At 35.6% G+C, this 27,419-nt stretch overlaps 1 protein-coding gene across 1 annotated transcript; it reads left to right on the top strand.

Annotated features, from left to right (window-relative positions):
- The first annotated feature begins 19,586 nt into the window (after positions 1 to 19,586).
- LOC110665213 (probable WRKY transcription factor 20) lies at positions 19,587 to 26,843 on the top strand. Its single transcript, XM_021825238.2, has 6 exons — positions 19,587 to 19,903; positions 22,209 to 22,364; positions 22,919 to 23,459; positions 23,569 to 23,704; positions 23,788 to 23,946; positions 26,006 to 26,843. The coding sequence occupies exons 1-6, from the start codon at positions 19,661 to 19,663 to the stop codon at positions 26,499 to 26,501; spliced, it is 1,731 nt and encodes a 576-aa protein (XP_021680930.2). The 5' UTR covers positions 19,587 to 19,660; the 3' UTR covers positions 26,502 to 26,843.
- The last annotated feature ends 576 nt before the right edge of the window (positions 26,844 to 27,419 follow it).

Raw genomic sequence — 27,419 nt, 5'->3', positions numbered from 1 at the left:
CTGGGGCTACAGACCACATGACAGGTAACTCTAGTCTTTTGTCTCAATTTCAATCTCATTCCTCCTTTTCTTTTGTCACTTTAGCTGATGGGTCCAAATCTTGTGTCATGGGTACTGGTGTAGCCAATATATCACCCTCAATCTTTGTGTTTTCAGTTTTATGCTTACCTAAATTTGCTTTTAACTTACTCTCTGTTAGTCAACTTACTCGTACCCTTAATTATTGTCTCTCATTTTATCCCGATCATTGTCTCTTTCAGGATTTTACGATGAAGCAGATTATTGGTAAAGGGTATGAGTCTGGGGGCCTGTACATTATTGACAAGCAAGTGTCAAGATCTCTTGTGTGCTCCAGTGCCTTAAGTCCTCTCAAAGTTCATTATCGGTTGGGCCATCCTTCCCTATCTGTCGTGAAGAAGTTATATCCATAGTTTTAGTCTTTGTCAGTTTTAAATTGTTAATCTTGTCAGTTTGCCAAACACCATCGTTTACCTACAGTGTCTTGAGTCAATAAACAGGCTTTGTTTCCTTTTGAGTTAGTTCATTCTGATGTATGGGGTTCATGTTTTGTCATTTCTAAAACTGGGTTTAAGTATTTTGTTACCTTATTAATGACTACTCTCGTGTTATTTGGTTATTTTTAATGAAAAATCGTTCAAAGTTATTTTCTATCTTTTGCCCCTTTTATGCTGAAATCAAAACACATTTTAATGCATGTGTTCGTACCTTGAGAAGTGATAATGCAAAAGAATTGTCAAGACCCAACCTATGGGCCGGACTGGTACTAGGACCTGGGCCAGCCTAAAGCCCCCGAGGCCTGTAGTAAGCCTAACTATTCCTCCACCCATGACTAGGCCCACAATTTAGGCCCAATATGCATATAAAATAATTTAAATTAAACTGTTATAATTATATTTTGGGCCAACTTAACCCAGTAATTAACAGAAACTAAAATTAGGAGAGCCCAGCTCAACCCTGTTATCTTATTTACAACTATTTAAAACTCATAAAAATTTTTCATTTGTTAAGTACAAAAACTTAAATTCATGCAGTCATTGACAGGCTTAATACTATTACTAGTACATGCAGAGTCCTAAATTACAATTTAGAGAATAATAATACAATTAAGTAATCTTTTCATAACCTGAGAGGAAAGGGACAAGTTATTTTGACAAATGTCTCCTCCTGTAGCCTGGAAAAATATTGAACAGGAGTGAGCGTTTGACTCAGAGAGTAAAATATCAATTTTAACTATAATCTCTATAACTATCTAAAACTAATGCACCCTGTAGAGTGAAATGCAACATCAGCAATAATTTCACATCATAACATCAAAAAGGTAATTTGGAGCACTCACACACCCAGTAATATCAATCATAATATATGGGAGCTGATCCCCTATACAGCTCTCTTAAATCCAACCTGTGCCAGCGAAGAACTCAAGCCGGACTTTCGCTTAATAAACCCAATCGGGGTTCCAGCGAAGAACTCAAGCCGTGTCTACCCTGAAGGACCGGGTCCCAGCGAAGATCTCAAGCCATGTCTACCCGTCCTATCCATAGCCAACATCACATCACACGCACCCCAACGTACGCATACTGCTCCAAATTACCACAACAACATCCATAGCACTTTAACAGTTGTGAATGCAACATAAAACGTGCCTAGGGTTTAACTACATAGATATATACATATAAGTGATGCATGGGCATGCTTGAACATATAATAATATCGAAATTACAATTAAGATTAACATTTTACTCACAGTACATCGATGATTATTGTGGCTTCTGGATGCAGAAAAATAGCTGACATCGATCACCTAATAATTAAATTATAAATTTATTAGTACTAAGTCAAAATAAAACTCTAAGGAGGCAATAGACAGCCTAATTTATGCCGGAAATCTGGTAGAGTTTCCCCTATACTTGGGACCTACCCAACCTGCAAAAAGCCTCAAATAACACTTCTAAATTCTCAATTTTCACAATCACATCTCATCAACATAACATGGCCCCTCCTAGGCCCTCCAAATCAGACAATACTCAAAATCTTAAAAATTACATTTTAGTCCCTATAATTAACATTTTGCAAAAATTCACTCAAACAAGCTCTAAAAATTTTAAAATTTTGCCCCGCGGTCCTTAATAATATTATAAGACTATTGCAAAAGGAATTATAATTTTTCAATCATCCACGAATATTTTATAAATTTTATTCTAAATCGATATTAGTCGAAAATGAACAACTTGGAGTTCGGGTTTACCTATGCCAATTCTGACACCTGGAACATGTCAAGAACGTCTGAAAATGCTAGGATTGACTGTAATATTGACCACATTCTGAGACGGGCAGCCGGGCAGCTGAATCTGGCTGAGAATGCGGTCCCGGCGCCTGTGAGCCATCCTTGATCCGATCGCACCTAAATTAAGTCCAAATTTTGTTAATAATTATCATAAAATTATTTTTAAATTTTAGAAATCGAAAAAGTTTAAAAATCTCACCAAGCGATTTGGACCGTCCGATTATCGCCTTTTTCAAACTGTGTCTGATCGGAGCGAGACCAGTTCTATCTCGAAGATCTCATCTTCCTGAGTCCATCGGTGGCCTCGGATTTTCAATCCGATGGTCGGATCGCAGGAAAAGTGATTGGAAATTGAGAAACCCATATGATTTTCTTTCAACTTTCCCTCGCCGGTTCTCTTTCCTCCGGTCACCAAACGGGGTGCCACTGGTCTCATCTGAAAGTTCATCATCTTGGGAGTCCGTGGCACTTGAAATCATCGGAAATGGCTGTCAGAGTAGGCCGGGGCAATGCCGCGAAGTCGGGCCCTCGATCGCTCACGCTCTCCCTCTCTCCTCTCTTTCCTCTCTCCTTCTCTCTCTTGCTACTGTCTCCTGCTAGCTGCTGCCGCTGCCTGGTAGTTATTCCGGCACGGGGGGGGAAGGCCGACGGCACCTCGCCGGCACTGAGGCTAGCCGGCCAGACGAAAATGGGAGGGAGAAAGTGAGAGGGAGAGTGGAGTCGGGGAGAGAGAAATGGGGGGGGGTGTTTCGTTTTAAAATTTCTGCATTTTTTTTTCTGGGTTGTTACATTCTTCCCCCCTTAAGAAAAATTCATCCTCGAATTTTTGAATAAAAAAAGAAATAAGGAAAAGAGGATTATTAGAACAAGTGCAATCATTACTCCTCCAGCTATGCAGAGATTGGTAAAATATTTATTTTTCAAACTCTTCGTATAATATATATAACATTCTACCGCTCTCTGATTCTACTATAGTGTCCTATTTGTCATCATCTCTTTCTAGAGGGCTTTTATCTTATAACTATTCATTGACCATTTTTTTGACATTTCAAGTATTCGCTATACCTCACTGTTCTTGACTTGATGTTTCATAACTTCAATCAACTTTGGTGCTTACCTCACTTTTATTACGCCCCAACAAGTCTCTTGGCGACTTCAGTCCTTATTCCTTTGTTTCAATAATCTCTATTTCCCCAATGACATAACTTATGTTCCTTATTCCATGATATTCTATGAGTAGCTTTCCTGTAGCACCTAATCTAGGCATCTTGTTCGAAACATTTACTTATCCTTTTGACCTTAACGGTTAGTACCAATGCATCTTCTCACTTTCATGATACTTCAAATTTCCAATCTAATTGTGTCATTACTAAGGTACTTGGACTAACCTCTGTCCATCTTATGTAACTAGTCAGGTAGAGTCTCCTCCAAGGGCCAAGTGTACCCTTCATCAACTTTGGAAAGCAAACTGGGTCTCTTTCCTTATAGCACAATTGTATTTGTATTCCCTGACAACCCAGTTAATGCAACTTTATCGTTTCCCACTCCTTCTCTGGAATAGAAATATCTAGACTTCTTCCTAAAACTTCTTCGTATGTGGCCTACTTCTGACACACTGGCACTTAAGTCGAGGCTCCACTACTCCTTTAATCTATCATCTTATAATAACTTGTTTCAAATATCTCTTGGTGTGTCACTAGCAGGCTTATTCCTTCTTATTCTCACTATCGTAACTAAATCTATTAAGCTCTTTTCTTATCCTTTGAATCTTATCCACTTTCTTTTTCTACTTCTGCTATCTTTGATATCTTTTCAACATGCTATACTTATTCCTTAATCTTAGTTTCCTCTCATTCTTATTCTTTTTCCTTCAAGGATGTCATCATCATCAACTTTAACTTTCTTCTCTTTTTAGCCTTATTTTGATTACTAGTTCCATTACTTCGAGAATTCTAACTTTACGATTGACTCCTACCAGCACATTCTTCACATTACGTAACACTTATAATTAATAATAGAAAATTCTTGTTGTATCCCCTTTTTTTTTTTCCCCAACTAACTATCAGAACATTATCATTCCCTACAGGCCTTAGTAGGAAATTGCTCATCCTGGATGGATAGGAGCCCCTGAAACTATAAGTTCCATTTGAACTAACACAGCTGTGGGAAATGTGTGCCATGCCTTAATTCTAGACAAAATACTTCATGTGTTCATTCTCCTTAATATAATCACATATACTGCCTATAGTTTTCCCAACTTCAGCCTCAACTTTTCCCCTTAGCGACAATTCTATTCACTGTAACTCATTAGCAATTAGCACTTCCTCCAGCTTATAGTTCAAAAGGGTTGTAAGCCCTAGTAACTAGCTCGATTTAAGTCCTGTTGTTACTCTGATCGTCCTTTCATACTCAACACTAAGTATGCACTTATTGTCATTCTCATATCAGGAAATTGTGTATGGATCGGTGCCTACCAAACTCTTAAATAACTAGGTCTCCTTGACTCAGTTTCTGTTCCTTATATAACGCTATAGAATAAAAAACACGAGCTAAACTTGAAAAGAAAGAAAAATATTCTCTTATATTCATCTACGCCCAATTGTTCATATAATAATGTTTAACCTATGTTTCTTGGTTTTTCTCTCCAAATCTCATTTTCTCTTAGCACAATTGTGCTCTACCTATAAGGTATCATCTGCATGAACCCTTTACCGTACCATTTTCCTTCCTGACATAATATTTTATAATTCATTAACTTTACTTATACTCGACCTATGATTCATATCTATCATCGTTTATATTGTGCCCTTAACTTTTGTTAATTCCTGAAAGATTTCTCTTACTAATAGATTCTTCCAACACTAATTCCACCCTTATCTATGGTCATTAATTTGATGCTTGAACTTTCTAGTGATTTATAACCACCCAGACTTGTCACTTTTCATTCTACCCCTACTGTTGTTCTGTCGTTATTGCTTCACTGCAAAGTGATTCTGTTGATCATACTAAAAATGTTTGCCTAACATTCATAACGAACCTCTAACTACCTTCTCACTATCTCAAAGGTCTAACCTAAAGCCTATGTGTCATTGTCTATCATTCTTTTCCTCTCATCATACCTATTTGATCCCTTAGATTGACTTTTATTGAACTTACTACTTACTAACTCCTTTGTCTCTGCCTAATTAGATAGTCCGTAATACCATCGCACACCTTCTAGCTTTTGCTTATTATTATTGTATTCCTCGCCTAACTTCTTAATACTGTTAACAAGTTAAAAGAATCTTGCCCCTTTGCTATCCACTTCACTTTAGGAATAGGGAATAGATAAAGTATGATCCGATCATGTAACTCCAAGCTCTATATTTTAGCCTCTAGCACTACCTCAATTACATCATGCTATGAGTATCACATTACTAGATTCCATATCTCCATCACTATTCTCACTAATGTGGTCCCATTTTGGGTTCTCCGTCCTTGTCATTTACCTTGCCAAGAATAACACTTAGCCTATCCTATATCTTAACTTTGTTCCTTTTATTATGCGCTCTTTAGGTTGTCCTTTTCATTTATTTCCTTTGTCTTACCCAAAATAGAACTGACTATTCAATCCCTGGTTCCATTCTTCTTCCTAACATAACAATTGTACTCGCTAACTATATCTTTTAGACTCTCTATCGCGTTATCATATGTCTGTGCTACTCAGATTTGGTCCTTTGACCACTCTAGCTAGTACTTTCACTGGCATTTAGATTATATTGCATCTGCAATCAATTGTCCCAACTTTCATTCTGTATTTTCTCTATCCATTGGCCTTCTGTGATTTATCTTCGCTAATTTATTACTCTTAATACGGTTATAATTAGATTATACTATTATTTTGAACAATATAAAGTTAGAAAGGAACTCAGGAAATTACAATCATACTTTTATTGTATGATCTCTATTCTTATCCTTTAGCTTACTTAATACCCTTACTACCTCGAGAACTGATTCTGCAGCAATTTTATTTATTTGTTATTATTATTATTTTCCATGTTTACTCAATTAGCCAAAACTTAAGATTCCGGGCACCCAAACCCGTCATCCAATTCAAAGGATTTACATCCATCGTGATCTGATCATATATGATTCCTATAATGGAACTTGTATCCTCTGCAGTATACCCGAGCCAACTACTCTCTATCACACTCTACAGTCCCATCTGGGACACTATTCCATAAGTCATCATTATCAGCAATAACCTTCGATCCCTTCTGAAAAAATAGGACTATATCCTAACTTGCTGCAACAAAGGTACTACATTTACCTCCTTGCCCAAACCATGTCAAATTAATGACTCTCCTATCATATTATAACTCTGTGAATTATCAATTCATAGTTTCGACCTTCCCTAAGTAGTAGGGTTGTATTTTATTCCATACTGATATACACAAGGTATACTATTCTCACTAAGCTATAAGCAAAATGTTTGTTATACTGCAAAAACCATCCAAAATTACATACCGAAGACTAAATAGTCTCACTCTACAGGTGTCACCTTTACTTTGCAACTAATCCGAAACCTCTGGTCTGATGGCAACTCTTGATGTAACTCTAGCTCATGCTAGGGTAACTGAGTCACTGACTCTAGTTATCACCCAACTGTGACCTTTCAATATTCGACTCTAGACTCTTAACCAGGAGTTCCCAACTCCTCTGCAGATATAGAACTCTGTTTTGGTATTACTGCACCAAAACAGAGGCCATCCGTAAACACTCTCCTTAGGGAGCACCACGGGGATGCACGCAGCTCTACACAATAATCTCATATCGGTACTGTAATCTGCAGCTTACAGAACAGACATCGAGAACATTGTATAGTTACTACGATACGTCCTGACCGACTAGGTCTCCTAATTTCTTATCTCTCTTGAATCTACTATTATCATAAACTTACTCTGACTGGGTCATTCATTGACGATGGCCAGCAGTGGTATCCTCATCCTTATCTAGGGCAACTGTACTTTCAAAGATTCACCTTAAATGTACCCGTGCCTAGCACTAGATAGGCACAACACTTAGACCCATACTGATAGAAATATAGTATTTCTTGGAGTACGTATCCTCATGATAGACCTCAACATGTCTGCTAACTCTATTTCACCTTTCTATGTACTCCACGAAAATCAAGACACTAACTGAGGCACTTTTATATTTCTCGAGATATAACGCAGAATCTAGAAGCAAAGAATTACAGAAAAAGACAAAACAAAATCCTATACTCCACATGTAACATCCTAACAAGACTCCTTTTACACTCTCAATTATATTATTTCCCATGAATCTAGAGCTTAAGCTCTGATACCAACTTTGTCATGAACCAACCTATGGGCCAGACTGGCACTAGGACCTGGGCCAACCTAAAGCCCCCGAGGCCCGTAGTAAGCCTAACTATTCCTCCACCCATGACTAGGCCCACAATTTAGGCCCAATATGCATATAAAATAATTTAAATTAAACTATTATAATTATATTTTGGGCCAACTTAACCCAGTAATTAACAGAAACTAAAATTAGGAGAGCCCAGCTCAACCCTGTTACCTCATTTATAACTATTTAAAACTCATAAAAAATTTTCGTTTGTTAAGTACAAAAACTTAAATTCATGCAGTCCCTGACAGGCTTAATACTACTACTAGTACATGCGGAGTCCTAAATTACAATTTAGAGAATAATAATACAATTAAGTAATCTTTTCATACCCTGAGAGGAAAGGGACAGGTTATTCTGAAAAATGTCTCCTCCTGTAGCCTGGAAAAATATTGAACAGGAGTGAGCGTTCGACTCAGAGAGTAAAATATCAATTTTAACCATAATCTCTATAACTATCTAAAACTAATACACCCTGTAGAGTGAAATGCAACATCAGTAATAATTTCACATCATAACATCAAAAAGGTAATTTGGGGCACTCACACACCCAGTAATATCAATCATAATATATGGGAGCTGATCCCCTATACAACTCTCTTAAATCCAACCTGTGCCAGCGAAGAACTCAAGCCGGACTTTCGCTTAATAAACCAAATCAGGGTCCCAGCGAAGAACTCAAGCCGTGTCTACCCCGAAGGACCGGGTCCCAGCGAAGATCTCAATCCGTGTCTACCCATCCTATCCATAGCTAACACCACATCACACGCACGCCAACACACGCACACTGCTCTAAATTACCACAACAACATCCATGGCACTTTAACAGTTGTGAATGCAACATAAAACATGCCTAGGGTTTAACTACATAGATATATACATATAAGTGATGCATGGGCATGCTTGAACATATAATAATATTGAAATTACAATTAAGATTAATATTTTACTCACAGTACACCGATGACTATTGTGGCTTCTGGATGCAGAAAAATAGCTAACATCGATCACCTAATAATTAAATTATAAATTTATTAGTACTAAGTCAAAATAAAACTCTAAGGAGGCAATAGACAGCCTAATTTATGCCGAAAATCCGGCAGAGTTTCTCGTATACCTGGGACCTACCCAACCTGCAAAAAGGCTCAAATAACACTTTTAAATTCTCAATTTCCATAATCACATCTCATCAACATAACATGGCCCCTCCTGGGCCCTCCAAATTAGACAATACTCAAAATCTTAAAAATTACATTTTAGTCCCTATAATTGATATTTTGCAAAAATTCACTCAAATAAGCTCTAAAAATTTTAAAATTTAGCCCCGCGGTCCTTAATAATATTATAAGACTATTGCAAAAGGAATTATAATTTTTCGATCATCCACGAATATTTTATGAATTTTATTCTAAATCGATATTAGTAGAAAATGAGCAACTTGGAGTTCGGATTTACCTATGCCAATTCTGACACCTGGAACGCGTCCAGAACGTCTAAAAATGCTAGGATTGACTGTAATATTGACCACATTTTGAGACGGGCAGCCGGGCAACCGAATCTGGCTGAGAATGCGGTCCCGGCGCTGGTGAGCCATCCTCGAACCGATCGCACCTAAATTAAGTCCAAATTTTATTAATAATTATCATAAAATTATTTTTAAATTTTAGAAATCGAAAAAGTTTGAAAATCTCACCAAGCGATTTGGACCGTCCGATTATCGCATTTTTCAAACTGTGTCCGATCGGAGCGGGACCAGTTCTATCTCGAAGATCTCGTCGTCCTGAGTCCATCGGTGGCCTTGGATTTTTGATCTGACGGTCGGATTGCCAGAAAAGTGATCGGAAACCGAGAAACCCATATGATTTTCTTCCAACTTTCCCTCGCCGGTTCTCTTTCCTCTAATCACCAAACGGGGTGCCACTGGTCTCATTTGAAAGTTCATCATCTTGGGAGTCCGTGGCACTTGAAATCATCGGAAATGGCCGCCGGAGTAGGCCGGGGCGACGCCGCGAAGTCGGACCCCCGATCGCGCACCCTCTCCCTCTCTCCTCTTTTTCCTCTCTCCTTCTCTCTCTTCATTGCCTCTCGCCACACGCCGCCGTAGTTGTTCCAAGACGGGGAGGCCGACGGTACCTTGCCAAGACCGAGATGGCCGCATTTAAATGGGAGGGAGAAAGTGAGGGGGAGAGTGGAGTCGGGGAGAGAGAATGGGGGGGGGGGGGTGCTGCGTTTTAAAATTTTTGCAGTTTTTTTTTTCCTTGGTTGTTACAAGAATACCTTTCCAACAGTTTTTAGAATTATATGTTACAGAATGGTATTCTCCATTAGACCTCTTATGTTGATTTCTCAAAATGGAGTTGCCGAAAGAAAGAATCATCACCTTTTAGAGGTAGTTAGAGCACTTCTTTTCCAAATGAAGGTACCCAAACATTTTTAGGCTGATGCAGTCTCCACGGTTTGTTTTCTGATTAACCGTATGTCATTATCTGTCCTTCATGGTGACATTCCTTATAATGTGTTGTTTCCCTCTAAGTCTTTGTTTTCCATTGAACCTCGTACCTTTGGGTGCACTTGTTTTGTTCGTGATGTTCGTCCGCAGGTTACTGAATTGGATCCAAAGTCTCTCAAGTGTGTCTTTCTTGGGTACTCTCATCTTTAAAAGCGGTATCAGTGTTTTTCTCCTACTCTCAATAAATATCTTGTATCTGCTGATGTTACATTTTTTGAGTTTACCCCATTTTTTCCTCAATTATCTGTGTATGAGAGTCAGGGGGAGGAGGATGATCTCTTAATATGCATTATGTCCAGTCCTCTCCCATCATCTGATCCATTAGCCTCAGTATTAGTTCAGCCTAAACCACCAATTCATCATGTTTATTCCAAGACCCTTCCTAGGAGGATGGAAGAGATCCAAAACTCAGACTCAAACTCTCTACTAGCTTCTTCATTGGGAGATCGAGTTCCTGCTTCTGGTCTTGATTCCAACCTTGATTTACCAATTACTCTTCATAAAGGTAAATGCACATGTACTTATCCTATCTCATCTTTTGTTTCTTATAATCAGTTGTCTTCTTGTTCTCGATGTTTTGTTACTTCTTTAGACTATATCCATATTCCTAAAATTATTAATGAGGCATTATCCCATCCTGGCTGATGTGATGTTATGAGAGAGGAGATGGATGCTCTAGAGACTAATGGTACATGGGACTTGGTATCTCTGCCCACTAGTAAGAAGGCTGTAGGTTGTAAATGGGTGTTCACAGTGAAAGTGAATCCCGATGGATATGTGGCTCAGTTAAAAGCTCGTCTTGTGGCAAAAGGATATGCTCAGATATATGGAGTTGATTACTCTAATGCTTTTTCACCTATTGCTAAACTTACTTCTGTTCGCTTGGTCATTTCTTTAGTAGCTATATATAATTGGCCCTTGCACTAGTTGGATATCAAGAATGCTTTTCTTCATGATAATCTTCAATAAGAGGTATATATGGAGCAACCACTTAGGTTTGTTGCTCAGGCAGAGTCAGGCAAAGTTTATAGGCTTTGCAAATCTCTTTATAGTTTGAAACAAAGTCCCTGAGCTTGGTTTGGAAGATTTAGTGAGGTGGTACAGCAGTTTGGTATGCAAAAGAGCAATTCTGATCATTATGTATTTTTTAAGCATTCTGAAAGTGGTATAATCTTACTTGCGATATATGTTAATGACGTTGTCATTACTGAAAGTGACTCTGCTGGCATTTCATCACTTAAGTCATTTCGTCAAACTCAATTTCAAACAGAAAATTTGGGTTTGTTGAAATATTTTTTGGGCATTGAAGTTTCAAGATGTAAGAAAGACATTTTCTTGTCTCAAAGGAAGTATGTCCTTGATTTATTGGCAGAGACTAGAAAATTAGGTGCTAAACCATGTAGTGTGTGACACCCCTTGCCCATCTATAGTGTAGCTGAGCAAGGCATATCACACATTGTGCTAGAGCACCTTATCTTATCTTATTTCAATTTCTAGTTCTTAATTTATTGATTAAAAGGCTTTTAAGTGAAAATCATACCATTTATCTCATTTATTGAAATTTTGATTTAATTTGAAATTTCAAAAAATTTTACAGAAAATCTGGCAGAGTGCTGGCTAAAAATTGAGAAAATAATTCTTCGGAACCTGTTAAAAACACTCCCAATAGACATATTATATCCTCAACTCTAATGAACATTAACACAATTTCATTAATTCCCAATATTCTCAAACTCAATTTCATACTTAAGCTCAATTTCATGAAGAAATACCCAAATTTTATTTATAAACAAAATTTACAACTAATTACATCATACTTTACTAACATACTCCTTTCCTCCAGGTACACATTACTAACATACTTCTTCCTGAACTCTGTGAGGAAGAATTTCCATGTTACCTGATCTGGCTGCACCTCCCTGGATACTGTGTCCCACCACTGGTAAGCATCATCCTAAAGCAAGGACACAGCATCCTCCAGGTTCTGCTCTGGGGTGCAGTGAAGTTGTCTCAGAACCCATTCTGTTCTATCTAGTTAGTTCTCGGCTGTTGGAGGATCGTCTTCTTTCTTTCCCAAGAAATTCATAGCCCCATATTTTCTTATCTTCTCCAAATGGGACTTCTGTGATGGTGGCGGAGGTTGTGGCTGTGGTTGTGGTGGTGGGATAGCCCCCATCATCTATCTGTAGAATTCAATCATTTGTTAAAATAGGGTAAACTGAGGCTGTGCAGGTACCTCTGGTGTTGGTGGAGCAGGTTCTCCCTTGCCTTCAGCTTCAACCATGGGTGGAGCATGGCTCTCCACCTCTTTCTCTACTGCTCTTTGCGAAGCAGGATCCATATCCTAATCACAATAACAAAAAACAAACAGATCCACATTAGTGTCACCTTAACTCTTACAAATGCAATGCATAATATGTACTCTATTTAGACTCAGAAACGCCTAAACCGTGCTCTGATACCACTAAATGTGACACCCCTTACCCGTCTACAGTGTAGCCGAGCAAGGCATGTCACACAGTATGCCAGAGCACATTATCTTTTCTTATATCAATTTCTAGTTCTTAATTTATTGATTAAAAGGCTTTTAAGTGAAACTCATACCATTTATCTCATTTATTGAAATTTTGATTTAATTTTGAAATTTTAAAAAATTTTACAGAAAATCCAGCAGAGTGCTGGCTAACAATTGAGAAAATAATTCTTCAGAACCTGTTAAAAACACTCCCAATAAACATATTATATCCTCAACTCTAATGAACATTAACACAATTTCATTAATTCCCAATATTCTCAAACTCAATTTCATACATTTCATTCATCACATACTTAAGCTCAATTTCATGAAGAAATACCCAAATTTTATTTATAAACAAAATTTACAACTAATTACATCAATCTGTAAGTACATGAGTTCATCATTTACAAGATAAAAATTAAGGTCTAGTACAAAATGCAAAATACAAAATGAAGCGTAATAATCTTACCAAGTGCACTGCTGGATGAGGTAACACTAGACACAATGCATATCAGAATCAGACTCCGAGTCTACGGTTCGACGCTCTAAGCAATATAGCTTAGTGGTGCCAATATAATATAATAATAAACCAAATAAATAAATATGCAGACATTATATTGATATACTATGAAAACTGAAATTTTTGGTAATTATTAATAATATTATTAATTTAGTACTTTTTATGTTCATTAATTGATAATAATTTATTAAGACTTATTTTAGTTGCCCAAGTAACCTATACCAATTGATCGGACTAGATAAACGGGTAAACTAGCACTGAGTACCAAGTATCTCGGGCCGTCACATCATCGGTCATAAAGTGTCTCCAGGTGTGCTACAGAACGGCTAACAAGCCATAATAATCATCGGGAACAAGGCCAAGTAAGTCAAGTGTATCAAAATGGCCAAAAGTCATAATATTACAAAATGGTCACAAGAGCCATAAATCACGAAATGGCATGAAGCCATATGCAGTACTACAATCAGAACCCTATTGGCATGCTAACCTATTCAAACCAATCATACTAGGCATACTAAGGCATGTTAACAAAGTTAATGATTTAATTCTTTGTATTTGATGCTTAGTAGTTACTATTCACCTTACTATTCAAGGAAAAATATTGACTTTTTCTTAAATAATAGGTATGCTAATTCTAATTACACCATCATACTATATTTTGGATGTTATATGTGTTGGCATTGGTTGCCAAATTCAATTCAAAGTCCAATGGAAGTTATTTCAAATTTTCAATTTTGGTCACTTAGGTTTACTATTCCATTGGACCTTTCTACAGTAAAAATTTGGCTAAACTCACTTCATCAAAGTTGTTCCTTAATGTGTCATCTTTAATTTTCTTTTTGAATAACTCCATTTGGAGTTTTTTAGCTCAAGTTTTATCATTTTTACTAAGGTTGGCCGGATTAGTTATTGCCCATAATTTCTGGGCAAATTTGATTCTAGCGATTTTAGTGTCCTGACTTTGACTAGAAATTTGAATAGGTTATAGCCAAAATTTGGATTTTTGTTCTTCATGAAAGTTTTTCTACATTGTCTAAGCTTTCCATGGCCACAAAAATCAGGTCATTTGGACCTCTTTAGACAGAGTTATGGCCATATGAACAAATACTATTCATATCGTCAATTTCCAGGTCCAGATTTTTGGTTATCCGAATTTGGGCAAATTTTTTATCATCTTAAGTTAGTTTTTTGGGTAGGGTCCCCTCACAAAAAATGTGGATTAAGGTCTTAAATTTCACCTCCAATTGGTCTTGCACCGATTGGAGCAACATAGCTCAAGTTATGGCCAATTGAACACTCTAGATACAAGCTGTCCAGAATCAGTCTCATTACACAACCTCACATACATTTAATTGTTTTGTTATCTCATCAATATATATCAACAAACACATGCCAAATAGTCTTAATTTAGGCTTAAATACATCAATTAAATTATAAGAATTCAGATCCCCAAATTCAAAAAATCCTAACTCAATTTGCTAAAATTTTAGAATCCAAAATATCTAATAGCACTAACCTTGTTTTCTAAATTCAATCAACCTCAATTCACCCTTCCAATCAACTAAAGCTTGAATCCCTTCTTGGTTCCTCTTTCAGCCGAATTCCTTGCTGCCCAAATGCTCCAAATTCCCTTCTTTTCTTGGCTGGATTCTTCAAATTGATGCTCAAGGTCAGTTTTTCTCTCAATTTCCAACAAGTTTGGTGGTGAGAGACTAAGGTTTTAGAGCTTGAATTGTGTAACAATGGAGGAAAGAAAATGGGTGAGGGAGAGAGAGAATTATGGACGGCAAGCTACTCGAAGAAGACCAAATTTTCTGATTTTTTTGCCTTTTTAATGATATTTATATTATTTAATAACATAATGGCATACTTGTAATTAAAGAGAAATGACAATTTTATAATTACCTTGAATTTTCTAATCATTTTAGTTTAACTATTAATTTAATTATATTTAATTTTTATAATCTCAATTAATTAAACTAATTTAGCTTTATGACTTAATAAATTTTATTATTGGTTAATGTGGGACTTCAAAATTTCATTGACCAAATTTTCACTATTACCGAGTTTTCAGTTCGCCTTTTGCTTTAATATCTGATAAGTCTTTATTTTAATTTTTTTTTCTTAGCTTTTCTTGGAATTCTATTTCATCTAAGCCTCAATAATTTTTCACTAGAGTCCCAAAAATTATTTCACAGGGTTTTCCTCAAGTCTAGGATCGCTAACTGTCTTCACAGCCGCTTCCCATTAGGGTTACCCATCGCTGTAGCCCCAGCTCATTTAACCTTGTTGCATTTCATTGCTTAAATTTTTTCTTAATTTTTCTTATCATTATTTGAGTTATTTATGACTTCTTGCTCTAGTTTAAATATATTTCCAAACATTCTAGCTGTCCGGACAGACATTACTCATTGAAAAAGTAAAATGTACGGACTATCTAAAGTGAGGGCGTTACATAGTGCACCAATAACTCTTAACGTTCAGCTTACAGCAGGAGGTGGTGAGCTATTTGATGATCCTGATAGGTATAGGAGATTGGTTGGAAAACTGAATTATCTGACAGTGACTCATCTAGATATTGTTTACTCTGTTAGTGTTGTGAGTAAGTTTATATCTTCCCCTACTATTACTCACTGGAAAGCTTATGGACAGATATTGTGCTATTTGAAAGGTGCTCCGGGTCATGATCTTTTGTATAGCAATAACGGGCATTTAAATGTTGAGTGTTTTTCATATGCAGATTGGGCAGGATCAAAGATTGATAGGAGATCAACAACAGGGTATTGTGTTTTTGTTTGAGAAAACTTGGTGTCGTGGTGGAGTAAGAAGCAGAGTATAGTTTCTCGTTCAAGTGCTGAATCAGAATATCGAGCTATGGCACAATCAATATGTGAAGTTATGTGCGTGTTTCAGTTATCGGATGAGGTTGGTCTTAAGGTTCCATTACCTGCAAAATTATGGTGTGATAATCAAGCAGCTCTCCATATTGCTTATAATCTATGTATCATGAGTGAACTAAACATATCGAGATTGACTGTCACTTTATTCGAGAGAAGATTCAACAGAAGGTCATCTCAACAGGGCATGTCAAAATAGGAGAGCAATTGGGAGATATTTTTATAAAAGCTCTAAATGGAGCTTGAATTGACTACATTTATAGCAAGTTGAGCATGATTAACATTTATGCTCTAACTTGAGGGGGAGCCTTATGGAATGTCGACTTTGTATATTTGTTTGTATCCCTAACTTATAGCATTGCAGATATGTATTTGCTTAATTATAGGATTACTTTCCTTCTTAGTTAGGATCATAATTGTATAAACATGTTGTAATCCTTCTTTGAGAAATATAAGAAAATATTTTCACAACATAAACCAACACATGCACACATCTACAATCAATGTGAGATACAGTGAAAAACTAGTCCACTCTTCGGCAATACGATCTAGCGGACACACACCAGCTCATCCCTCCGCTTTACTGCCAGTTTTGTCGGAGAAGTGCCCACTCTTAATGGTTTTTATGGTGTGACAATCTTCTTACAAGTTATGAGATAGATTGACTTGTATAATTAGGTAGTTCTCTCATAAGAGGGGGAAGCGAATGGCTCTCTAGTTAGAAAATGGTCATTTTTTATCACGAACTACAACTGCTTGGATGAGATATAATTGGCAAGCAATACCTTTAGATGGTTAAAACTGGATGTCGTTTTTTGCTTGCAGCATAGACAGAAAATTGACGTCGTGTAATCATAAATTCCAATTATTCTTTGTTCCAGTTGATAGCACACGGGTCATTACTCATGCCCTCTTTTGTCTCCTTTAGCTGCTCATGATCTTGCCTAAAAATAATCATTTTAGCAATTCTTTCATCAAAACGAATGGATCCCACGTACAATATCAATGTGTAAATTTATCTATAATACTAGTATAAAAATAGCATTAATATGGTGGGACAAGTAGGTTATATGAACATGATGGTCTCTTTCTTCTTTAAGGTATCTATTACTGAGACTCATATTAGTCTTTTAAACTCTTCCTCTTTGAGACTAGAAAATATAAATAGTGTTCTAATTGTCAATAGGGACATTATGAATGAAAGAAGTGAACGCAGTCTTCTATTAATGCATTCCTGTATATGGTTAGAGCCAGGGCATGAGCTTCCTGTAAATGTTTGGTTTCTGGCACACTATACAAGTCTTTTTCTTCCTGTTCATATATATGGCTACTTCTGTTGATATCGGCAAATTTCGCCCAATTACTCTTTTCTCAATACACAATTAAATAAAAGGGTGTCCATTAAATGGTATCAGAGTCGTCTCTAAAACTATAAAATATCGAGTTTGAATCCTAATTAAAATCAATTATGTATTAAAAAAATGCTCAAATAAATTTAGATATTTAGAATTGAGCTTTAAAACTTAAGCCATTGGGATTTGCCGTCTTGAGGTTGTAATTTCAACTCAAAGATTAGAAAGGGTAGAAATTGTGATTTAAGCTGTTCACCTATACATATCTCAATCTTATTTCAAGGTTATATGATATGGAGAGGCTATAATGCTTTCACCCAAGTTGCAATGTCAACTCTGGCGCAACTCTAATTCATATATCTATTCACTTGTTATCTCATGACTTGGATAGATGGTTGACAAACTCTTAATGTTTTATTAAATATGCCCATTAAAATATTTAGTAATAATAATGATTTCAATATCAACCATTGAGAAATTACAAAGTCATGTGCTAAACAATACCCATTTTGGAAATGTGTCCTTTTTTTTAAAGAGGTGAGGTTTCTTTCCAATATTATTTGAAACTTATAGTAAAATCTCATTATGTGATATTGGATAATCTTCTAGCTCCAAACTCATTTTCATAGTTTCTACATCCTATCAATGATATTATTGGTGATGAAAACTAGTAAATAATGTTATTAAACTAATAATTCAACCATTAAATATCTACTTTATAATGTTCAAAAACATTGCTCTTCTTCTTCTTCTCATTATTATTATTATATACAAAACAAATATCAATTATAGGTTATCAAAAATTATTATTAAAATTATATTGTTATTCCAATATAATTAATATTCTATTGGTATTTTAATTATGACTATAATGTTAAATTAATTGTTTAAACAAATTAACTAATTACTCTCAAGAAATTACAATTACAATCATATCATATATGTAACTAAAACAATTGGTTATAATTGCAAATAGAATGAAATTAAATAAAAAAACATTAGGAAGCAACATACAACATGACTCACATTTTGGGGTTAATTTGATAAATAATATCAATAGACACAAATAAAACTAAATTCAATGTAACAAGGTCATGTTGATAAACCCTATCAATCAATTGATAAGCAAGTTCTTGAAGTAGTACATTACACTACTCTCTATCACTTGACAAACCTAATTTCTATTTGTAGATTTCTTAGGTACATCCATTTTTGAGTCACAATTTACCAATCTGCTTTGTGTTTCCATAATAATCCATCATCTAATTAATTTCATGATTATCAAATTAAATAATTGTGATAGTCCATTTAGGACAAATTGCTTGGATTAATTATCATAAATCTAATGATAAAATAGTCACAATTGCACTTATATAATATAATTATGAATTGTTGAGATTATTAACCAATTTTGACATTTGAATCAAAACTTAACAATGACACACTATCATTTAGATGCCCCTTTTACATGTGATGGGCTTTGTTTTTCTTAATCATATTTTGTACCACAAATATGCACAATTATTAATCAATATTTTGTTTTTTTATAATTTTTAATACTTTATTTTTTTTATACATAAAATAAAAATAATTGAATTAAAAGCAACAATCAGATAATTAGATAAAATTCGCCCATAAATACAATTTTCTTCTCTACCACTAAAAAGTCACATAAATTTTGTATAAATATTATTATTATTATTATTATTATTATTATTATTTATAAACATAACTTACCTTATATGCTTATAGTCCAAGAATAGCAAAAATAAAATAAAATTCCACAAAGTGCAATAGTGCAATCCCTTCCCTGTGCAGGGTAAAAATTGAAAATGGCAGCAGCGTGAAGCACATTTGAGCCAACTGCAGAACACCAAATTTAAATGACAGGCCAATGACACAGCTCCGGACCCAACCTAACAAGTCAACCCCGTCTCGCCCTGACAGACATAACCTTTTCTTAGCAAACGCACCACCATCGCAAATAAACTCTATCTCACACGAACATTTCCCTCTCTCGGATTTACCAAACTACCCCTCCATATCCCTTTTTAGCAATCCTCTTCTCCTTCTCCATTTGACTCTCCACGCCAACGCCCCTCTTTCCTCTCTCTCTCTCTCTCCCTCTCTCTCTCTTGCAAGTTGCAATGGACAACAGTAGCTCTGAGTCTGAGCTTCGACTTCGCGGGCCCTCTCAAGGAGTGTCCGATTCTGGGGATCCGACGCGGCATGAGTCTGACGCCGCCGGTGTTGCTGGCTCTGGTGGTGCCAGGTACAAGCTGATGTCCCCGGCGAAGCTCCCGATCTCGAGGTCACCCTGCATCACGATCCCTCCGGGTCTCAGTCCGACGTCGTTTCTTGAGTCACCTGTTCTGCTTTCAAATGTTAAGGTTAGTGGTAGCTTGGATCGAGTTTTTGGTTTTTGTTTGGTTGCTCAGAAAATGAAGCAAATGATAGTAAATTGTTGTTTGGCTTAATTGGCTGTGTTAACTGAAATTGGGACTAAAAGCGACTTCTTGGAAAATGGAAGATCTGTTTGGCGGCTGAGAGAAGTAGAGCAAAGTAAAAGGACTGCTAATTTTAGTAATTTTTGAGAATATAGTTCTTTTCCTAACCTAACAACGACTTAAACTTTCTTTGTCTATTTTCTGTTTTGAAGTTTCTCGTTAGTCGTGGGTGAAGCATTCACCAATGTAAAAGATTCAAAGTTTCGATTTTTTTTTTTTTAATCTCCTTTAACCATATTGCAGCTATAGAAATAATGGCAGTGTTTGTGGCTTCTTGTCGCTAAGTTCTGGTAGTTATTGTAGCTTTTAAGTGTACAATATGAAGGGACTTGAATGAATTAATTCATTCTGTGATTTTGACTTAAAGTTTGAGCTAGTAATATGCTCTTTGTTTCACCATAATATCTTAAAATTCGAAATTCCAGTTACTATATTTGTTTTGTTTGTCTTATTCTCCTTCTAAATAATAATAGTAATATATATTTGGAGTGCTCGTATTGGAACCTCAAGTTAGATTCTGATGCTTTTTGATATAAAGCTCTGTATTGGTGCTCTGTCCAGATGGATTGTTCTACTGGAATTTGTTTGGAGAATATGTCTTTTCAGTAGAAGTATGCGAGGTATTTTTTAAATGCCACCGTTGTTTTTCACATAATGAAAAGGCCTTTTTGTTGGTTCTTTTTGTTTTCAATGTTTGAACGGTGTTGTTGGCTTCAGAAAAATACACTTTACCATTTATATGCTTAGAATATGGAATAAATGCATTAATGAGGAGGTTGATATTTTTTTATTGAGTGTGCCACATATACAAAGAGGAATAAGAAGCTAGAAAGCATAAGTGGCTTAAGTGGACGGAGAATAATTTCAATTTTCTATTGTGAGAATGAACTTCATGGCCCATGACTTTATTTATGACCCCTATATAGGGCTGAGTATGGTAAAGAAAAGATATGTTTGTTCAATTGTGAGAATTGGAATTAAGGCTTCATCTGTCAGAGTTTTTGTAGTTTTTTTTTTTTTTTTTTTTTTTTTTTTTTTTAGATTGAAAGGTGCTGGGCTTCCTTTTGTGAGAGTGTGTGTATCAGTGTATGTCACAAATTTTGTCTTTGCTTTCCTTCCATGAGTCTGTTTTGTTTTTGTTATTCCCTTTCATACTATAGTTATTAAAGGCTCAAGGCGCACTAAGGTGTCAAGGAGTTCTGGAGCCTAGGCACAAGGCGCAAGACGAAGGTGCACGCCTGAGCGAGATGAGGCGCAAAAAAAAAAAAATAAATATGAATATTCTATCGAACTTTAAATAACCTAAAACTAAAAATAATAATAACAAATAAGCATTCAACTACTAAATTATTAAAACTTTAATAGTTTTTTAATATTTCGTAACTAAAGTTAAGAAATTATAAAGTAACTATATCTTCTTCATCTTGTTCTACACCTTCATCCTCTTAATATTCATCTTTAAAATCAATATTTTCATTATTTCCCTCACTTTTAAGAACTAAAGGAGTATTATTTTTTTTTTTTTGAAAAAGATAATGAGTGGTAGTGTTGAAAATGAAAATATGAGAGGTTTGTAATCCTGAGTATGTTAGTTTGGTGAGATTTTGGTGACTAGTTATTACCAACGACACTAATTTTGAAAACTTCTAGATCAACATAGTGCTTTTTGTCAATGGAAGTACTCGCTGAATGTAGAAATTAAAAGGGGCACGCCTTTCTAGCATTGCGCTTGGAATAAGGCGCACGCTTAGGCGCATAAGGCGAGGGCCTAGTGAATGTTGCCCGCCTTTTTCCTGTAGAGGCACTAGGACTGGAGCTTGGTGAGCCTAGAGCCTGAGGCGTGCCTTTAATAACTATGTTTCATACTGAATAATGAGAATCAGCTTGCTGATGTCACATGATTAGATGCACTGGTCTTTGTCAACTTATTGATGTTGATAAGAAGTGATATCAAAAAGCTCTATCCTTGTGGAAAAAAATGGGGATAATGGTGTGAAACAGTATCAGAGCTATTTGTTGGTTCATCAATTATGGCTGTAGGATGTGCAGGGATTAAGCAACTTACCTGTATCATTTTCTGTTCCTTTTTTTTTTTACTTTTGTTTGCTTATTCTGCTGTTGGTGTTTTATTTTATTTTTTTTCTCTGTATGTCAATTGTAAGTTTTTAATATTTTCTTGGTTTTGCAGGCAGAGCCTTCTCCAACTACTGGTTCCTTGACTAAACCTCAAACGGGACATGGCTTTCTTGGCTCCAATTCATATTCAATCACAGTTCCCTCAAATGCCTTTGGAGAAAGAAAATACAGCTCCTTTGAGTTTAGACCCCATGCTAGATCAAACTTGGTAAATTCCTAATGAAATATGAAATGCTTTTACTAATGTCTTTATGTACTTGGTGACTGAGAGATTCAACCTGAATTTTCCTTGACTGGAACAGCATAATAAGTAACTAAAATTGGGTAGTTCTATTTGATGTATCTGCATTGAAGCCTCATGCAACTTTATAATTAAGAACTTTTACAGTCCTTCCTAACTTCAGCTGGTTGGCATAACATTTATGCAGTGGAAGCACCAGCAGTTAAAATTGAGTTAAATTAATTTTGGTGTACACGTCTAACGTCATACCAAACTTCATATTGACTATCATGAAACCAATTAATTGTTATCACTTATCATATATTAACCTTCATGCCGTTAGTTTTATCTGTATTTTCTGACAATTCTTGCACAAGGATGCAATGAGTGGATAGATGATGAAGTATCTTTTGGCCAGAACTGTTTGTTTCCCCCTTTCTGAGTTTCTATAAAGTGATACTCACATTTGAGTTCATATTTCTGCAAGTATCTCTTGCTGGTTGGAAAGTATTGTTTTCCTAACTTGTTTCATTTATTTCAAGGTTCCTGCAGATATGAACCACCAAAGAAGTGAATCTGTTCAAGTTCAAGGCCAGTGCCAGTCTCAGTCACATGCATCATCACCTACAGTCAAAAGTGAGATGGCAGTCCCCTCTAATGAGTTGAGTCTAACGGCACCACTTCCCATGGTTACTTCAGGGCCTAGTGCTACTACTGAAGTTGATTTAGATGAATTAAACCAGATGGGGATCTCTAACAGTGGGCCTCAGGCATCACAATCTGATCATAAAGGCGGAAATGGCATTTCAGTGTCATCTGATGATGGATATAACTGGAGAAAATATGGACAGAAACATGTTAAAGGAAGTGAATTCCCACGCAGCTATTACAAATGTACACATCCTAACTGTGAAGTGAAGAAGTTATTTGAGCGCTCTCATGATGGACAGATAACAGAGATTATGTATAAGGGTACACATGATCATCCTAAGCCTCAACCCAGCCGCCGATATACTGCTGGTGCTGTTTTGTCCATGCAAGAAGATAGATCTGACAAAATTTCATCTTTATCTGGGCGAGATGGTAGGGCAAAACTTTACAGGGATTTTATTTGTTTTCTTTCTTTTTATTTTGTTTGTTTTAAATGGATTAACTAATGTTCTTCCTTCCTTTTGGGTTATTCACTTTGTAGACAAGTCATCTAGTGCATTTGGCCAAGTTTCGAATACAATTGAGCCAAATAATACCGCTGAACTAGCTCCTGTTATGGCAAATGATGATAGCATTGAAGGTGCTGAGGATGATGATGATCCCTTCTCAAAAAGGAGGTACTGTTTGAACAGAGTCTTAACTTATTACTGAGTGGTAAATACATGAACTAACCAACAGACAATGTAATTACATCAAACAGGAAAATGGATACGGGTGGTTTTGATGTTACTCCAGTGATTAAGCCTATACGGGAACCACGTGTTGTTGTCCAAACTCTGAGTGAGGTTGATATACTGGATGATGGGTACCGGTGGCGCAAATATGGACAGAAAGTAGTCAGAGGCAATCCCAATCCTAGGTATGTTACTAAACGATTATAGATACTCTTGCTGCTCTACTTTCTTCTTTTATGCTGGTTTGTTCAATTATTTTGCAAACATTTGGTCAGTTGACCTTTCCTTCTCATGATATGGACGATGGATCCTGTGATGGTATGACCTGATACAATTTCTTATGCATATGATCAATAGATTTCTGCTTAGTAATCTGGTGCTATGAGATCACCATGATTTATAAAGTACTTTGTTGATTCAAAATCATAAATATAGTTTTAAATGTGAAATAGTATTGAGAAAGGATGCTAAATGAAGTAGAAGTAGATTGCCAGAGACAATGGACTCTAATTAGTTAACTGATTTGCTTATGCATCTTTGAGGGTGATGTGATTTGTTTGCACACTTGTTGGGCAATCTATATGTTTCTATGAAGTTTGAGTCTGCAAGGAAAAGATTAATTAGGACAATTTAATCTCTCTTAATTTTCCTAATCTTGTCACTTGCATTGAATTTTATGTTTTGGTGTGTGAATCTCATTGTGTGCAAGTGCAAGTTGAATCCATTTGTTTGAGTACACGATGAGTTTTTGGAATACCACCCAAAAGGCACTATGAGATTTTGGAATACCACTTTTGAAGATCAAGTTGCCTTGGGCTTTAAAATTGTCAAATGGTAAGCAAACTGTGGTTTAACCTAGAAGACGCAATAGAAGAAAGGAAGAGAGAAATTGAGAAAATATGGTGTCATTACATGAGCAAATCATCTATATTGATGTTGGTTATATATTGGTAATCATGTCTTAGAAAATCAAATTTTGCTTTCTTAAAATAACAGGTTCGACATAACAATTACTGGTACTATAAAAATACTCTCTTGAACCTTAGGCATTCTCTTAATTTCTTAAACTTCTGTCGTGTGTTTGGTTATTGAAAAATAGTTAAACATCATATATATCACTTTCTGATAACAAAAAGAAGTAAGAACCTAAAATTAATAAATTGTTGCTAGTAGAAAATGTTGAAGATTGGTTTCTGGAATTCATGTTAATTTAAAGGATTACCATGTATAAAGCATCATGTTACTAGGTGTGTTTGTTTAAAAATAGCTAAAATAGCTACTGAAACATAATTAACATTAAAGTACAAGAATTTTCATGTAAATTTCTCTTAAAATTGCATTGCTGCAAAAGCATTTCAATGGAGCCAAATATTGATTCCTTAAGTCTACGCTATTCAAATGTAATTATGGATTTGAAAGTGATGAAAAAGAAAAAAACTCCTGGGAAATCCATTTGTTTTTATTATGGACCTTGATGTCCAGCCTTGGGGGCCCTACACTGCATTCACTTGCAAATCATTTGATTTTTGAAATGAAAAAATTAAATATTTTTAACTTAAAAAAAAATCATTTTGAATGACATAAAAATCAAGCATGATTGTGTGAGAATACAATTGAATTCTTTTTTTGTAAATGATTTATTTCAAAGGAAGCCTAAGTGTTATTTCCATTCATTAGTGGTAACTCTGGCCTTTGGAGGGTTGACATATTTATGCAACTTTAAGTTGCTACTGAAATGTATACAAATTCTGTTGTTGTTGCTGCCGCTGCACAGCTGCTGTTTTTGTACCTTTTGGGTTAAATATTAGTGGTAATTGTGTTACAAGACATTTAATATACACACCTCTTCATCTTGTTTGGGCTCTTATGGCCCCAAAGGTACGCCCCAGAAAATGGTCCATTAATTGATAATGATTTTTTGGTTACTTTTACCATCTATGATTTTAGACCTGCTTGATAAATAGAACAACTTTGTTGAATTAGGCACTAGACTCAATTTAATGCTAGACAATAGACATTGCTTTCACCAATATTATCTGATAGATCATAGATATCAATTATGGAGAGCTAGGAATTACTATGATGATAATCCAGAAGGTCAGAAACTAAGTTGTACATTGTCAACAGTATAGCAATACTTGAAATCTGCAAGTGGCAACTATTTTATGCGACTTATGTGCATGTATATTTTTTCCCTTCCCCTATTGAGATGTACACATCCTCACCATTTCACTGGTTCTGCAGGAGTTACTACAAATGCACAAATGCTGGATGCCCAGTTAGGAAACATGTGGAGAGGGCATCTCATGATCCCAAAGCAGTCATAACCACTTATGAGGGGAAACACAATCATGATGTACCTACAGCAAGGAACAGTAGTCACGACACAGTGGGACCAACAGCCGTGAATGGACCATCAAGGATTAGATCAGATGAAAGTGAGACGATTAGCCTTGATCTTGGGGTTGGGATCAGTTCAACTGCTGAAAATAGATCTAATGACCACCAACAAGCACTACATTCTGAGCTCACGAAAAGCCAAACCCAAACAAGTGGTTCCAGTTTCAGAATAGTTCCAAGAACCTCAATTACAACTTCGTATGGTGTTCTAAATGGTGGCATGAATCAGTATGGATCTAGGCAAAATCCTCATGAAGGCCGTAGTGTTGAAATTCCACCTTTAAGCCATTCTTCTTACCCATATCCTCAGAGCATGGGAAGATTATTAACGGGTCCATAAATTTCTTTCAAATGATGTCAACAGAAATAAAAATCCTGTGGGGGTTTTTCATTTTTCCTTCCGTGTCTGCTGGTAAATGAAAAAAAGAAGCAAAAATCTGAAATTGGAAATTTGAATTGTTCTTGCTATCTTGGGGCTGAAATTGGTATTAACTTGTTGCAGATTCTACTGTCGCCAATTATTGTATTAATCAACTATGCTTAGCACAAATCATTGTACAGATATGAAAGCAACACAGGTGTTACTTCCTAATAGAAACGCTACTGTAAAATTAGAGCTTGAAATGGGGTTCATTTTGGTTTCCCTTGTGTATTGGAAATGAACTTTTAATTTTACTTGTAATTTTTTTTGTGTGCGCTATACGGTGATTGAGTTTAACAATGTCAATTGAGTATGCATTGCACTGGGCAAGGTCTTGGAACATAATTGCAATGTTTTTCAAAGAAATTTCCAATCAATGTATAGATTAAAATTCAAAACAGAAATTGCATGAAATTTTTTCTAAGTGTGTTTGTAGATTTTAAATTTTTAATTTTTCAACAAATTGCAAAATTTTAATTAAGAAAATTCAGAATTCCAACAAAAGAATTTCAATCCATGGTAGAATCTCATCAAAAGATGGATAAATTTAGAAGTTGTCCGTGAAGTATAGAGGTTATAATAAAAATGTTTCTAAATTTAAAAATATAATATAAATTTTTGAATTTTTAAACTTGTATAATAAAATTCTTTTATTTTTAATAGTTGTTTATAAATAATATGTTAATATGAACAATTTAATGTGACGATAACGTAAATAATTACTATTATTTTTTAAATGTAAAATTTTTCTAATCAGCTATTATATATTTATCCTTTTATTATCACGTACATTTGATATATTTTCATAATTGATATGTGAAGAAAATTATAATTAAT

This window comes from Hevea brasiliensis, chromosome 4, assembly GCF_030052815.1.
Source record: "Hevea brasiliensis isolate MT/VB/25A 57/8 chromosome 4, ASM3005281v1, whole genome shotgun sequence".
Taxonomy (NCBI): Eukaryota; Viridiplantae; Streptophyta; class Magnoliopsida; order Malpighiales; family Euphorbiaceae; genus Hevea; species Hevea brasiliensis.
Note: the sequence above shows the minus strand (reverse complement) of the source record. Positions and strands in the feature narration are given on the sequence as shown.

Coding starts and splice junctions, on each gene's coding strand:
- LOC110665213 (XM_021825238.2), top strand. CDS start 19,661: ATGGACAACAGTAGCTCTGAGTCTGAGCTTCGACTTCGCGGGCCCTCT. Junction 19,904..22,208: donor TTCTGCTTTCAAATGTTAAG/GTTAGTGGTAGC, acceptor TTGGTTTTGCAG/GCAGAGCCTTCTCCAACTAC. Junction 23,947..26,005: donor AGAGGCAATCCCAATCCTAG/GTATGTTACTAA, acceptor CTGGTTCTGCAG/GAGTTACTACAAATGCACAA.